Genomic DNA, 14,976 nt, shown 5'->3' on the forward strand with positions numbered 1-14,976 from the left:
GTATTATCTTTTAATCCTTAATAGTTATAAAAACTATTACTCTACTAACTTTAAGAGATACTACTAGGATAATAAGATTATCACGCTCTATATGCCAGCTTATATATCCTATCTACTTTAGCCTCTTAATATTAGGTGCTTTATAGTACTAAAAAAGGCTTATAATTAAGAAATAAAGCATCTAATTAGATACTTTATAACCTATATTTCTAAGACCGAGTTCTTCCTGGCCTTTTATACCGCCTTTAAAGCTACTTTTACTAAAAGTAATATCTAGGGGGGTTTTAAAGGAGCTAGACTTACTCCTCTTAACCTAGAAACTATAATCTTAAAGCTTAATATGCAGCTATAGACCCTAATGCCTCCCAGGGAGGTCAGCCAACTATTAACCCTATAGGTTTTAAAGACCCTAAAGACAGTAATAAAGGCTTAATCTCAGTCTAAATACCTTAAAAAGCAAATTAGAAGATATAAAAGCAGCTCCCTAGAGTTAATTATAGAGGCTTTAAAGTCAAATACTAAAGTAATAAGGGCAGTTATGCATAAGGTTATCTTATTAAGGAGTAAGCTCTGAAATCTTTGTGAGGCAAATAAGATACTAAGCCGGCGCCGAAGGACAAAAAGGACTAGACTATAGAAAGGAGGGGCTATAACTATACAGGAAGCATCGCAAGTAATTAATTAGATGGATATTAATGCGCAGGTAGTGGCCAAATTATCTAGAAGTGGTGGTCAGGCCCGGTCAGAGTGACCGGCTAGTCGGCGTTATGGTGTATGCAGCAAAGCCAGGCATAATGCAAGGACCTGTCAGGTAGTAATTAAGATATCCGGGGAAGAGTATAGTGAGTAGTTTTAATTGATTAGATGGTTTATAGTGTTTTTAAATGGATTTAAAAGTTTAAGGCTTAGATTTTTGGTCGGCATACTTGTCCGGTCGGCATGCTTATCGATGGTGCCCGCAATTACGTCGTAATTCGTTCAGACCACGTGACGACTTATCCCCTGCAAAAAGCGGCCCGTGAAATCGTGTGCGCGGCGTCTGATAAGTGCTTTTGATAAGTTCCCCGCAACTTATCAGGCCCCAGACAGGAAACAAACACCACGTAGAAAGGCCTTGATCAACCGAGATGGCCGCAGACGACTCGTACACGACCGCAGACGAGCGTGCCCGTGCCGCCCGGAGAGCGGGCCTTCAGGCGAAGAAGGACGAAGAGCCGGCGAACACGGCACGGAGTTATGCTGCAAAGCAGCGGGAGTGGAAGGCGCGTTCCCCCGGCCGCCGCCCTCTCTTTTCCCCTTTGCCCTTGTCTCTTTTTTTTTTTACGTAGAGTCCCATGGGCGGCTAACAGACGAGAACTTATAGGCCTGGTGCCGTACGCCTCGGGCTGCGGCAGACGGCTCACTTTATAGCTGGCCCGACGGCGAGCTCGTAACTCCAGACAAGCTAGCAGCGTGGCTCAAAGAGGATATCCTCTTACGACGCGTTGCCCCGCCGCAAAAGAAACCACGGACACGGGGTAAGGGCAAGGGCAAAGGAAAGGCTGTACAGTTACGGCGGCAGCTCGAACAGGAGCAGCTCGAGGCCGCGGCCCTGGCAGAGGCCGAAAGCCTAGCCGAAGCTCTAGAGGTCCCCCTGGCCGAGGCCGCCGAGCTGCTTGCGGACGACCGCGAGGGCTACGTGCCACCCACGGCCCTTGCGCCGGCTGCAGCAGACCTTGCCGAAGGATCTCTGCTTACGAGGGGCACTATCGACGCCTATATCGCGGCCGTTATCGAGCTCTGGCGGCTCCAGGTAGCCCACGGCAACGCAAACACGGAAAACCCCCGGGGCGCCGCCGTACGAGGCTTCCTTGAGCAACGCGGCCGGCAGCGGGGGAAGCACGACCGCGCCTCCTTTAAAGACCGCGGGACTGACGGGATCCAGGCCGGCTATTCACCCGACGAATGGCTCCGGGTCCAGGATCTCCTTCTCAGCGGGGCCGCGTACATGCCGCAAAACCTCCGTACGCGAGTTGACCTCCTATTCGGCCACTACTACCTCTTACGGGGGGAAAACCGCCGTAAGATGGAGCTTGCAGACCTGTCTCTACTCGACTATCCGTCTTCAGAAGGCCCGACCCCCTGTGGCTGCCTCGTTACCCTTTTGCGAGACGGTAAGCTAAACAAGACGGCAAAGAAAGAGTTCATGGGTGCCCTCCGGCACAAGGACCCCTTGTTCTGTACGCAAGGGGCCTTAGCACAGCTCTTCTTCTGGCGCTGGCACGTCGCCGGCGAGCCGTCCCCGTCCTTCCGGCGCCGCCAGGACTGGTATCGGATCAAGGTTCTTGTCGGACGGGACCGCGAGCAGGAGCTCTCGTACCCGACGCAGCTACAAGAGACCTGGCGTATCTTCGGCGCTGCTGGCCTTATGGCGTCAAAGAAGACGCACCTCCCGCGCAGGGTAGGCGCCCAGGACGCGGAGACCCACGGCACGTCGATCGCCCAGATCTCGCAGGCCGGCCGCTGGAACCAGAGCGTGCTCTGCCAGGCCTATCTTACGCATCTACCGCGCCAGTTCATGCGTATTGTCGCCGGCTTCTTGGCGTCACCCGGGGACTACTTCCTCGCGCGTGCGGCCCACAAGCCCCCGTACGTCTTACAAAAGCAGCTCTGGCCGTGGATCGAGGAGTGGGAGCCTCGCTTTGAGGCTCGCGCGCGCCGGCAATGCTGGGCAGAAGGTGGCCTCGACGACGACGACCTAGCCGCCGACGGCTTCCTTAAGCTTATGCGGCGCCTGCGCATAGTACTGTTACAGGACCTGGCTGTATTGCAGCCTCGCTATCCGTCGCTACCCTTCTTCGCCTACGCCCCTTTTAACGGGCCCGAATGGGATGAGTTCGCCGTCGCCGTTCGCTCTGACGCGGTAGGGGCTACGGAGCCGTTAAGCCTGCTCGTACAACCCGCGCTGCCAGAGCTTAGCGGTGTGTTAGAGAGCACACGCGAGGCCGTCTTACAGAATAGCCAGCGGCTGGCCATCCGGCTAGAGGCCCGGCTAGAAGGAATTCAGGACGGCCTCGATGCCCTCCTCCAAGGCAAGGTCCCTGTCACCTTTACCGGCCACTTTGAAGCCGGGCCAGCAGTGTCGCTGGCGCCGGCGCCGGCGCCGTCGACAGCCCCTACCTTGAACTTCAATACGGCTCCAGCGCCGGCTCCAGAGCCTCCAGTACCAGGTATGCCCGTCGTTGCAGCCCTGGCCAAGGTCTTTACAGTGCGGGATGTCTGGAAGGAATGGGAGGAAGGGATTGCAGGTCAGCCGGCCGTACGGGTGCTAGAAGAGACGTGGGGAAGCCGCTGGCGCCCGGGGAACGGGATCAGGGTGCAGTTCTGTCGCCGGAAGGTGATCTGGGACGAGCTCTTGGCCCGCACGGCGTCCGGCAAGAGCGAGGAGGAGGCAGTTGCAGAGCTAGAGCTCTTACGCGCCGGCCGGAGCTTGAACCGGCTCGTCGACGAGCTCAAACAGCGCCGCCGGCGGGGCCAGGGCCAGGGCCGGATAAGGGTACAGGTAGGGACCCCCGTGCCCGATGACCCAGGCCCGGGACCAAGGCCGACTCGGGGCCAGGGCCATTGGGGGCGCTGGGCTCGGCTAGGGAGGAGGCGGACCGCCCCTCGTCGACGGTAAGCTGGCCGTCAGGTAGGATCTTTATATATTTATAGCAGTAACTAGTCCATATCTATCTATCTATCTAGAAGGCGTATTCTTTTATTAATTCTCTTTTTTTTTTTTTTTTTTAAAAAAAAATATTAAGGAGCAGCAGGATTAGCACATTGCTATGTCGTAGTCCTTGCAGCGAAGCTTTGGCCCCCAGTCGCTGCACATGCAAATATCTCAGCGCCCGCTTGTCTATACAGCGTCGCTCTTGAACCAAACGGACCGCCAGAGCGTAGCAGTCCTCCAGCCCTGGAATTGCATCGATTTGGCTCCTAACCGTCGAGATATTCGCGTGCGCGGCGCCGGGCACTTATCAGATGGTAGTTATATAATCACATACGATTTCCCGAAATTACTCCGCAAAACGACCCCACGATAAGTTCTGCTTATCAACCACGTTACTTATTTATAATTATTATAACTTAATTAAAGAAGGTGTTTATATTATATAAAATCCTATAAAAACTCTTTAATTAGTATATAATTTATATTATATTATTTAATACTTATTATAAGCCTAATTTACTTATTATAAGCTAGTTTTAATATATATATATACTTTTTTAATAAAAAATAAAACTTAACCTATTAGTTATTAATAAGACTTTTTTACCTTAATAAGGCTAATATATATTATTTAATTACTAAAAATTATAATAATTAAATTATTTAAGTAATAATATTTGATATTATTTATAAATAAAAATTTAATATAAATTAGCTTTTTTATTTAAAACCTAAATTATTATATATTAATAGCTTTTACTTAAAATATAATATATTAATACTTCAGTAATATTATATTATTAAAATATTTAATAATATTTATATTAAATTAATACCTTAAAGGCAGTTTTTAAGTAATCTTTAAAAATTTAAATTAAACTTAAAATATTTAAAATTTTAATAACTTATATTTAAATCTTAAAATAAGTTATAGTAATTTTCTTAAATTCTTTTAAAGCTCCTATACAGCTATAAACTTTAAACTCTCTTTATATTATAAACTAGATTATATTTTAAGTTTTTTTATATAAAATAAAATAATTAAAAATCTTTAAAAAATACTTTCTTACAAAATAAACTATATTTATTTACTAAATTAGTTTTTAAATTTTTATTTAATTTGTTTAAGTATTAAAATACTATAAAATACGTAGTTTTTAGCTATATAATATATTATTATATATACTTATTATATATATTATAAATATTATTATAATATTTAATACTACTTCTTTATATAGTTAAATTATTATATTAAAAGTTTAATATTAAATAATACTTAAGGACTTTTATATAAACTTACTTAATAGTAAAATATATATTATAAATAAAGTATAAAAAGGAATTAAAAGTTATAATTAAAGTTATAATTATATAACTATCTTAGAATTTAAATAATTTATATTATATACTTATTTAAAGTATAGAGAATTACTTAATTGCCTTAGAATTAATATAATAAATTTATTTCTCTATATAGCCTTTAATAATAAAAAAACTATAATAGGCTATAGTAATTAACCTAAACTAAATATATAAATTACTTAACAAATTCTAGAGCTTGAAAAACTTTATTAATAACCATAATATAGATACAAGTGTCATAGTCCTTAGCTGCAGTCTTGCACAGAAGCCGTCAGGGGCACTGTATTAGGATATGGAGCTGACCCAGATGCGGTTGGATATTGTCATGTCACGGATTTTGATGTGTGTAAAAAGATCTTTGGCAGAGTATTATCATTAGGACTGCTTAAGCTGAGACCGGGAGTAGGCATCTGCTTGGGGTTGAAGTAGTAGACTCCCTTGGCAGGGGATTTCTAAAGAACCTCTTAGTTTGCATCTTCAACCTTGGTGCCGTTCTGGGAGGTGAGGACAGGAATAGCCTGAGAAGGCTGCTGTTGTGGGACAGCCATATTGATATGTGAGTATTGGTAAATAACAAGTGAATTTGGATGTAATCAAGTAATTGATGTGACTGATTTGTTTCTAGAACATTTGAACTGAGCTAATGCGTCCTTAGGTAGCGCATGGACCATAACGTTATGCATCGCCGCTTGCAGGCTCAAAATTCACAAAAAGCCGAAACCTATACTCTTTAAGGGTAACGTCCGATCTTGGCGAGAGCATAATGCCTAATTCTTTAAAGATTCGAGAATGATCCAGCATTGAAAGTGCTATATAATGTTCTACTACTACCTACTTTGCTTTGCAATTATTAGCTGCTCACGTTAACTAAATATAGGTTTTACTATACTCATTAATTAATAAATAGGTATTATATTTAATATAACATACATAATAAGCAAGTGCAACAGACAAGCAAGTACAACAAAAAATCCCGCAATTTACATCTTCTTAATTTAATCAATTAATTTTTAACCACCAAATATATTAGACCTAAATATTAAGGCTAGGATTCTTCTTGCACGTCATGCCCTTCAAAATAACTCAAAATTAAGTCTCCGACGCGCCGCAGGCATCTACCAGGTCTGTTATTAGACTTTATATCGCCGACAGAAGGGTACCCTTTCTACGCGTGATTCTATCCCAAAATCACGCAAACTATCTGATCTAGAGGAACAGATTATAGTTCAGTTCATTCTCGATCTGGATTCGCGAGGGTTCCCCCTGCGACTGCGTTATATTAAGGAGATGGCTAACTGATTGCTTGCTGACTGCGAGATGCCGCCTATCGGCAAGCGCTAGGCCTCTAACTTTATTAAGTAACATAAATACCTCAAGATGCATTTTTTCTATAAATATAACTACCAGAGAGCTAAATATAAAGATCTGAATATTATTAGCAATTGGTTTAGGCTTGTAGCAAATATAATCGCTAAGTATGGCATCTGACCTAATAAAATCTATAACTTTAATAAGACTAGCTTTATAATAGGTATTATTGCAAGCAGAATAGTCATCATAGGTGCTAAAAGGCATAGAAGACTAAAATTAGTGCAGCCTAGAAACCAGGAATGGATTACAGTTATTCAGGCAATTAATGCCAAGGGCCAAGCAATCCTACTATTTATTATAGGTGCAGGCTAATATCACCTCGCCAACTAGTACCAAGAAAGCAGCCTCCCAGGCGATTAGGCTATTGCGATAAGTCTAAATGGCTGGACAGATAATAAGATAGGCCTTAAATAGCTAAAGCACTTTAACTAGTATATTACTAAGTAATTAAAAAATTACTATTATCTCCTGATCCTTAATAGATACGAAAGTTACCACTTAGTCGACTTTAAGAGATATTATAAGGCAAATAAAATTATTATGCTTTATATACCGCCTTATTCGTCTTATCTACTGCAGCCTCTTAATATTAGATACTTTGGCCTGCTTAAGAAGGCTTATAAGCAAGAAATCAAGCATTTAATTAGATACTCTATAACCTATATTTCCAAAACCAAGTTCTTCCTGGCTTTTTACACCGCCTACCAGGCTATAATAACAGAGAAAAATATTAAAGCAGCCTTTAGAGGAGCCAGACTTACTCCTCTCGACCTAGAAAGTATAATCTTAAAGCTTAATATATAGCTATAGACTCTAATACCTGCAGAGGAGGTAGTTAGCCCCTTAACCCCTTAGGTCTTAAAGACCCCAAAGACTATCCTTAAAGCCAACTCTTAGCTTAAATATCTTAAAAGGAGAATTAAAAGGCATAAAAGTAGCTCTCTAGAGTCGATTCTAGAAGCATTAAGGTCTTCTTCTAAGGGAATAAAGATAGTTATACATAAGGTTGCCTTATTAGAGGCCAGGGTCTAAGATCTTAAACAGGCAAATAAGATACTAAGCCGGCGGCAGAGGGCAAAAAGAACCCGGCTATAGAAAGGAGGAGTGATAATAATAGAGGAAGCAAGGCAAGTAATTAATCAAATGGATGCTAATGCGCAGGCAGTAGCTAGACTATCGAGAAGTGGTAGTCAAGGAGGGCCTGCGCGATTAAAGGAAAGGCAGTGTGGAGCATGCGGCAAGACAGGATATAATGCAAGGACCTGTCAGATAGTTATCGCTATATCTCTGGAAGAATATAGCGATTAATTTTACTTAATTAATAGTCTGTTGTATTTTTATGGCTATTTCTATCTGAGATGTTGGGATGTTATGTTGCACTTGCTTGTCTGTTGCACTTGCTTATCATGTACGTTAAAGTTAATTTGAGTTTAACTATTACCGAGCTATCTGAGTCTATGGGTAAGCCCACAAGTAATATGTATTATTTACAGATTAGCTCAGAGTTTCTCGATTATTTGTAGAGGTATAGGCAAGTTGTGCCTGACCTAATGGAACGGAACTAAAATAAAAGTTATCAGATATAGCTTGTGCTAAGCATTAGACTGTTCCACCCATTTGGAATCCTATCTTCCGCGGATATAGAAACTCAACCGATCAGTCAAGGCGTTGCTCAAAGGTCATAAGTGAACACCTGCTAACAGAGCATTCGAAGTCGACACGATCTTCGAGAAAGATAATTGACTGCCTATGCGCTATGTTGTCAAGTGGTATGACTATGTTTTTCAACCCCGGAGTGATAAAGAAGTTCCTGCAGTCCTTATCTAGAGTCTGTAGAGCAAAACTAGAAATGGTAACCCACTGCACCCAATCAGAGTTGATGTCGTTAACACTAGGGTTTCGGTCGGCATAGACATGGTATGATCCCTTGCCGATTTTGTGTGCCTGAAGGACAAGTCAGTGGTTATGGAGAGTTTCAGGGTCTTGATCAGGAAGCTAATGCGGACTTACCGGGATGCTATTCTGCGTAGTGGTGTGCCATACCCCTACAATGCCATGTGGAAGCTCCTGCAGGACTTGACAGTTGAATGTTAGGGCGCTGAATCTCCTATCACTATGCTTAACAAATATCCGTTATTTAATGGGTACTAGGAGGATAAGAGTGCTAAGCTCGAGAAGATTCAAGTTCTTGCGTATATTTTTGCGAGTTTCTCGACTACGATTCACATCACTGCATCTATTAGTAGTTATTATGACGTCGTGTTGGAGGACAAATAGTATGTTTCCCATGTCCCAATATAACCTGAATTTTAGATAGTGAAAAAGCTCTATTAACTCAAAGTTACTAAAAACGCTTCCTTCTAGCCTTCTAACCTTCTGGCACATCACAGTTCTTTATAATCCTCAAAAATGCCATCTCTAGCGTTCCCGTCCCAACCGTGTAGTGTGCAAGCCTAAGGCTCGTCCGGTGTTGCTCCAAAATCTCCATTAACCTCAGGACAGTGCTCCTCCCATCATCGGGTAAGCTTGATGCAACCGGCATAACAAAACGAACTTGTCCACCTAGATTGATGGCATCGAAAGAGGCTTGCGGAAAGACATCGCGAACCCAGGACTCGAGTTCTTGGATCTCTGTACGTGAGGAGCCCGGTGCTGTTTTAAGCACTAAATGGACGTCGTATACATTGCTGTATTGCTTTCGGAGTTGCTGACTTGTGCCAATGGCCAGGATACGTTTAGACATGATAGCTACCCGGGTCGCTAGCTCATCAGCTTCTTCCATAGAATGCGTCTGAATGACAACAAAGTCAGCATGGGTACTGTGAACGATGAGTTGAGCAGACTGCGGAACAGACTTACAACCAGTAAGACGGAGCGCCCCGAGGTGATTGAAGAGAGCATCTTCCACATCTCTCGTTTTGCAAAGGCGTCCATTGCGGAGCTTGGCTCATCAAGGATCAGGACTTTGGGGTTGCCTGCGTACTTGTCAACAACAAATTCAAAAGGACCGAAGTCAAAGTACTGCTTACCCAGTAGTGCAATCGCGAGGCTCAATTTCCTCTTATTGCCGCCTGACAGGACATGGGTAAGGCGAGAGGCATAGAGTGTTAGGCCAACCTTGGACATGACCAGCTCAACGTTCTGCTTTATGCTGCTGATGCCCTTGATCCGGGCATAGAAATTCAGTTGCTGTCTAACAGTGATCTTATCGAGGGCGTCGAATTGTGGACAGACTGTGTCATGCTGTTTAGTAATTGATGGAAAAATGTGCTCGAAAAATGATTGAAACTTACCGCCAATGGATTTCCTCGCCATTTGGAGATTCTCTTGCACTTCAACTCCCTGCACATATATTCTGCCCTTGTCTGGAACCATCTCACCGCGCATCATGTTTGTAAGCGTCGTCTTGCCAGCGCCATTGGGGCCGAGCAGCGCAATAACCGAGCTCTCGCCTATTGCCAACGATACGTTCTGGACCGCAAGTTTGCCTCCGAATGACTTGGTCACTTGCGTTACACGAAGCAGATCCGAGACGGGCCCCTCGTTCCCGATATTATCCATCTCAATACCATGGTGATTGTTCGAGATAGACTCTTCAGCATTGACCTGCTTCGTTCGACGCCACGGCCAAGAGAAAGACCTTTGACCATCCAGCCAGACAAGAAGAGGGAATAAGTAAATAATCTGGATAACAAGCAGCATAATAGGTCCGCCATAGGCATGGATGTCCCCTGGGTTAGTAAGTAGCTTGTAGTTACGGCAGCTGACGAGCCAGATGTTGAGGCCAACCGCCATGGCCCGGAACAGGTTCATGATGGGGAACAGCAGGCCGAGAGAGAAGGAGACTGCGTCCAGAGCAAGGGTTGGGCTGTTAGGACTCGGGTTGGTTGCGCCGAGCTGACTAGTTAGCTGGAAAGTCTCAGGAAGAGGCCACTGAGCAGACGGGACTTACTGAGAAACCAATCATGGTGATGGTGAAGGCACCAACCATTGAACAAACCGTTAAGCCAAAGGCCGCCAATTCAGAAGTGGCATACAGGGAGATAATATAACTCCACAGCATGCTCGCAATTCCATAGAGCCACATGACTGGGAACATGTACCCAGCAAAGTACCAGTTCTCGACATGACCCGAAAGGGCGAGCGTTCCCAAGGAAGCAATGATGGTGACGAAAATCATGTCAAAGATCATGCATGAGGCCCACAGCGGGTATGGGCGGACGTTGTTGGAGTACTGAAGGGCTCGGACCTTGTGCAGCTTTTCGTAGGTCGGGTAGAGGGCGAAGAAAGCAGGGTAGAGAGAGTGGAGGAAAGCAAGTATCTATGTCGATTAGTAAAGCTCCAAGGCAGAGAAAGTATAGACAAGACTCACTATTGCAGCAATCAGGCCGGAGCCGGCGTCAGCCTAAGAGACGAACTGTTAGTACTGGTTGGAAGACGGACTAGTTGAGACTCACAGGCGTTGAGTTGCTGAAGAAAGCCAGCTGCACTGTAATGGGAACGCCGCTGGCGGCTTGGCTATACAGGTTTTGCATCAAGACGGGTGTGTCATAGCCGAGCTCGGGATTGTAGGCAATAGTGGCCTTATCCAAGTCATCACCAAAGTAGATGGCACCTGGTGTAAATTTCACCGGTTCGCGCATGCGGTTTTGGAAGGCTTTGAAGCCGTTTTGAAAGGTGAAGTCGGAATCGAAGTTGTTGGAATTATACCTCCCTCCAATTGGAAACTTGTCGATGACGCCAAACACACTCTTACGTGTCGATTGCGGGCCTACAAGCATTGACATGACGCCTGAGCCGACCTCGTCGGTGTATCCCGATGCAGCGATATCAACAGGCCAGGGCTCGTCAAAGATGGATGGCTGAGAGCTGACGCATAAAGGCAGCTCGAATGGGAATGTGTCGATGCCGTCCGAAACCTTTAACAGTGAAGTGGCGCCTGGTGAGAAAGCCAGAGGGAGGGTCATGGCTACGATGTACCACCAAAAGTTGCTGCGAAAAATGGTAAGGCGCTTTACTGTCAGAGCTGCAAGCTGCTGGGTGAAGGTGGTTCGGGTGCCTGAGGACAGTTCGCCGTCCGTCGTTGGATCCATCACAGTGAGGGGTGTCAAATCGTCTTCCAAAATGCCTGAAGTCGTCTTATCCGACTCCTCAGGGCCATTGGCGACTTGTAGAAAGACATGTTCAATTGTCGGCCCCGAGACCACGACATCGGACAGCCCTGCCGCTTCCAAGGATGAGAGGAGCCTGGTAGCAGAGGCCGAGTCGGGTGTGTTGAAGATTGTTTCGCCTCGGTGGACGACTGCTGGGAATCGTGTCTGGGGAATGCCGTCAATCTGTGGCACGTGAACGCGGTATCCCCCTCCGTATAAGTTCTTCAACTCTGCAGGTGAGCCTTGGCACTTAACATGACCGCGAGAGATGAGGACAACCTGGTCGGCCAGGACATCGCATTCGTCGAGGAAGTGCGTCGTTAGGATAATGGATCGCTTTGAGCGCTCGGCCAGGACGATATTCCAGATGGCTCGGCGTGACACTGGGTCCTATATCCGATCAGTAACTGGTCTCGCAGCCAGGTTGCGTCGACTGGATCCTACCATTCCTGTTGTAACCTCGTCCATGAGGCAGACAGAGCTTCCGCCAACAAGCATGCATGCCAACTGAACCTTGCGCTTCTGTCCACCACTGAGCGTTCCAACCCGGCTGTGCATCTTGAGACTCAGATCGCACGACTCGACAAGTCTTTCCAACCGTGCTCGAGTTGACGTGCCCCCCTTGATCATATCCCATATGCTGACATGCTCCAGAACCGTCAGTTCGTCCCATTGTATGTTTCGTTGCGGACAAAAGCCTATTGCCAATAGTCAGAACTGGTCACACAGAAGGGAGGGTGGGTTTTACCAATCTTGGACGCTGGAGCATTGATCTGGATTGACCCATCCGTCAGGCTCTGTCTTCCAGTGATGAGATCCATTGTCGTCGTCTTGCCAGAGCCGTTGGTACCTAGAAGGCAGAGGACCTGCTGCTTGTTGCTTGAAAAGGTCATCGCATTGACGGCAATGACGGGACGACGCTTGCCGAAGCAGCACATCCGTTTCCATATATTGGCTTTGTATGTCTTTGTAACCCCGATGACTTGGACGGCCAATGAAGTGTTGTCTGCTTTAGGGCCTGTCTTGAATTGGCGCCCGCGGCGGCTGACTCCATGGACAAATCGTTCGATCGCGATGGTGACCAAGGGGAAAGCAACGATGCTCAAGCACAAGCACAACCATAGCGTCCCAATGGTAGCTTTCTGTACCTCGAAGCCAGGGGATGGGGGAATAGTGTAGATGTTGGTCGCTTTTCCTGCCTTTTCGTATCGAGCCATAGAGTTCAGAACAAAGACGTAGCTGCAGCTGGGGAACATGATGGAGAATGCCATGGCGACGCCCGCGGTTATCGGTTCTGTTTGGCTGTCGAGAAGCTGTGCGAATGCAGCCATGCCGATCAGGGCAATAACGGCGAGGATGGTAGAGTATCTGATGGCAAATGTCGCGCCAAAGACGCAGCCGCTAGTCAGAGCCCATCCAGTGAGGATTTGCCAGAGGATGGTTATGCCGGCACTAGAAGTAGGAAGAAGCAGACTAGAGTAGACTGCGAGAGTTAGTACAATCCAGATATTATAATAAAGCGCCTTTCTTACTTCCTCCTAGTATAATCCAGGACGGTAGGTATATAACGTCAAATGCGATGACATAGCTCAGCACTCGAGCAGAAAATGCACCTCCGCCCATAACATCAATCAGCTGCGTCATGCCCGACTCGCGCTCTAATGCAATGGTGCCAACAATGTGGTAGACAAGGGACAGCATGCTTGCGAAGCATACGAGATTCAGCCCTCCCAACACCATATCGATGAACTTACGGCGGTGCGCTGCCTTTGCCTGTTCCTGGGTAGTGCGAGTGAACATGTACATGTTAGGGACTGCTGACGAATTAGTGATGGCTTGGTCGATGGCGAGTTGCAATGGGATATAAGGGTTCGTCGCCGCCTTGGCCGATTGGAAGACGTCGAAGCTGGATCCAAGGTTGAAGGAACCGCACCGCATCGTGTAGTTCCACTGTTTGTTTCCCCCATCACTGAGAGGAGAGTCGTTGAAGATGACAGCGGCATAGCAGTCTGTTTTTCCATTAATGTCCGTGGGGCATTTCTCCATCAATTCCTGCTCGTCCCTGAGTATTTCTATCTGGGCTTTCTTCCCAAGCGGTTTGACCACGTCTTCGATCACAGCGGAGACGTCACTTCCCGCACCAGAGAACTGGATGATGAAGAGTTTCGCGCCATCGGGAATGACTTCGGAAAGGATTGGAGCGGATGTGGGCTTGCCAATGCCATACTTGTTGTTCGAGGAGGTGAAGTTCTGGACTCCCAGTGCCAGCGAGAGGACGAGGATTGGTATGACGAGGCAGCGAATTAATGTTGATAACCAGTGGCGAACGAGCGTGATGAGCAGAATCTTCTTTGTTAATGCTTGGGTCTGTCGAAGCCAGAGAGTGGTGCTCAGAGAGAGCTTGTTCATTTTAAAGAGAGTGTCGTGATTGCTCCGACATGTGCAGAGGTCGTGTTCTACAGAAAGCGCGTGGCACGCAGTAATATTTAAGGAACTAATAAGATGTTTTTCTTGGGTTACGTTTCTATGTCCATTAATGCCAGAGCTACGGCGTGTCGCAGGTTAGTCTCGGCAGAGAGATAAATACTCAGCCTCGCACTTACGTTGCGCATAACCTATCCCAGTCTAATCACCACTAACACATTTAGTGGATATAGTGATCGCTCACGCAGTGATCACCTTAATAAGAGCGACGAAAAGTTCGTATAAGCCATTTAAGTTATCCGCGCAACTAAATCCTGTGGAATGTATGGCGTGTCAGTGTGTCACTGCCCCATTTGAAACATCCAACGGTTGCGACGCTAATGCTATACTCTAGTCTACTCTAAGACTAGTCGTGGCTGTTGCAAGGCTAGCTATACGAGAACTATATTATCGTTAATGCTTCGCCACGTTTCAGCTCTGGTCTTAACCTAATATAGAACAACTCACCTAAAAGACTTTAATCATAACATAAATACTTCTTATATTACATCCCGAAGCTAATTGGTAGGGGTATATGTGCTGTTTCATAAGGATAAGTGATATAAACAAAATGTGCCTACTTTATCTTGCCTCCATTCAAATGGCTCGGCCATGCCTCGCCAACTTTACTTTGACTCTTGGGGTTATTAGGGACTCTGGGCTCTCCATGTCTGGAAACTCGCGCATGTACCCTTGTTCTGCTTCAGCAACTTTGCTTATCTTTTGCAGATCTAAGGCCTTTATTTCATCCTTTCGTATTTCCGCTGATCGGAAGCATTAGCAACCTTGGATAGTGTTCACTGGGTGTATGAGTTACTTCCGGGGAATGTCTTATCCCAAAGCGAATTAAGATCTGAACAGCCTCGGAACTTGGCGTGCCAAGCCGGCCGGAAAACAATGAAACACAGGGTGAGTTTCCGCAGGGTCCTT

General features: G+C 45.9%; 1 protein-coding gene across 1 annotated transcript; it reads right to left on the reverse strand.

The window, feature by feature from the left end:
• Positions 1-8,086: 8,086 nt before the first annotated feature.
• Positions 8,087-14,036, reverse strand: FOBCDRAFT_191623 (uncharacterized protein; the record flags this gene model as incomplete). The annotated part of the gene is made up of 12 exons (XM_054707368.2): positions 13,116-14,036; positions 12,332-13,066; positions 12,028-12,281; positions 10,888-11,973; positions 10,803-10,835; positions 10,383-10,751; positions 9,724-10,327; positions 9,290-9,663; positions 8,804-9,221; positions 8,441-8,505; positions 8,292-8,374; positions 8,087-8,177 (listed from the first exon to the last, which is right to left on the reverse strand). The coding sequence occupies exons 1-12, from the start codon at positions 13,990-13,992 to the stop codon at positions 8,087-8,089; spliced, it is 4,989 nt and encodes a 1,662-aa protein (XP_054563343.2). The 5' UTR covers positions 13,993-14,036.
• Positions 14,037-14,976: the final 940 nt, after the last annotated feature.

The sequence above is a fragment of the Fusarium oxysporum genome, chromosome XI (genome assembly GCF_013085055.1).
Source record: "Fusarium oxysporum Fo47 chromosome XI, complete sequence".
Classification (NCBI taxonomy): Eukaryota; Fungi; Ascomycota; class Sordariomycetes; order Hypocreales; family Nectriaceae; genus Fusarium; species Fusarium oxysporum.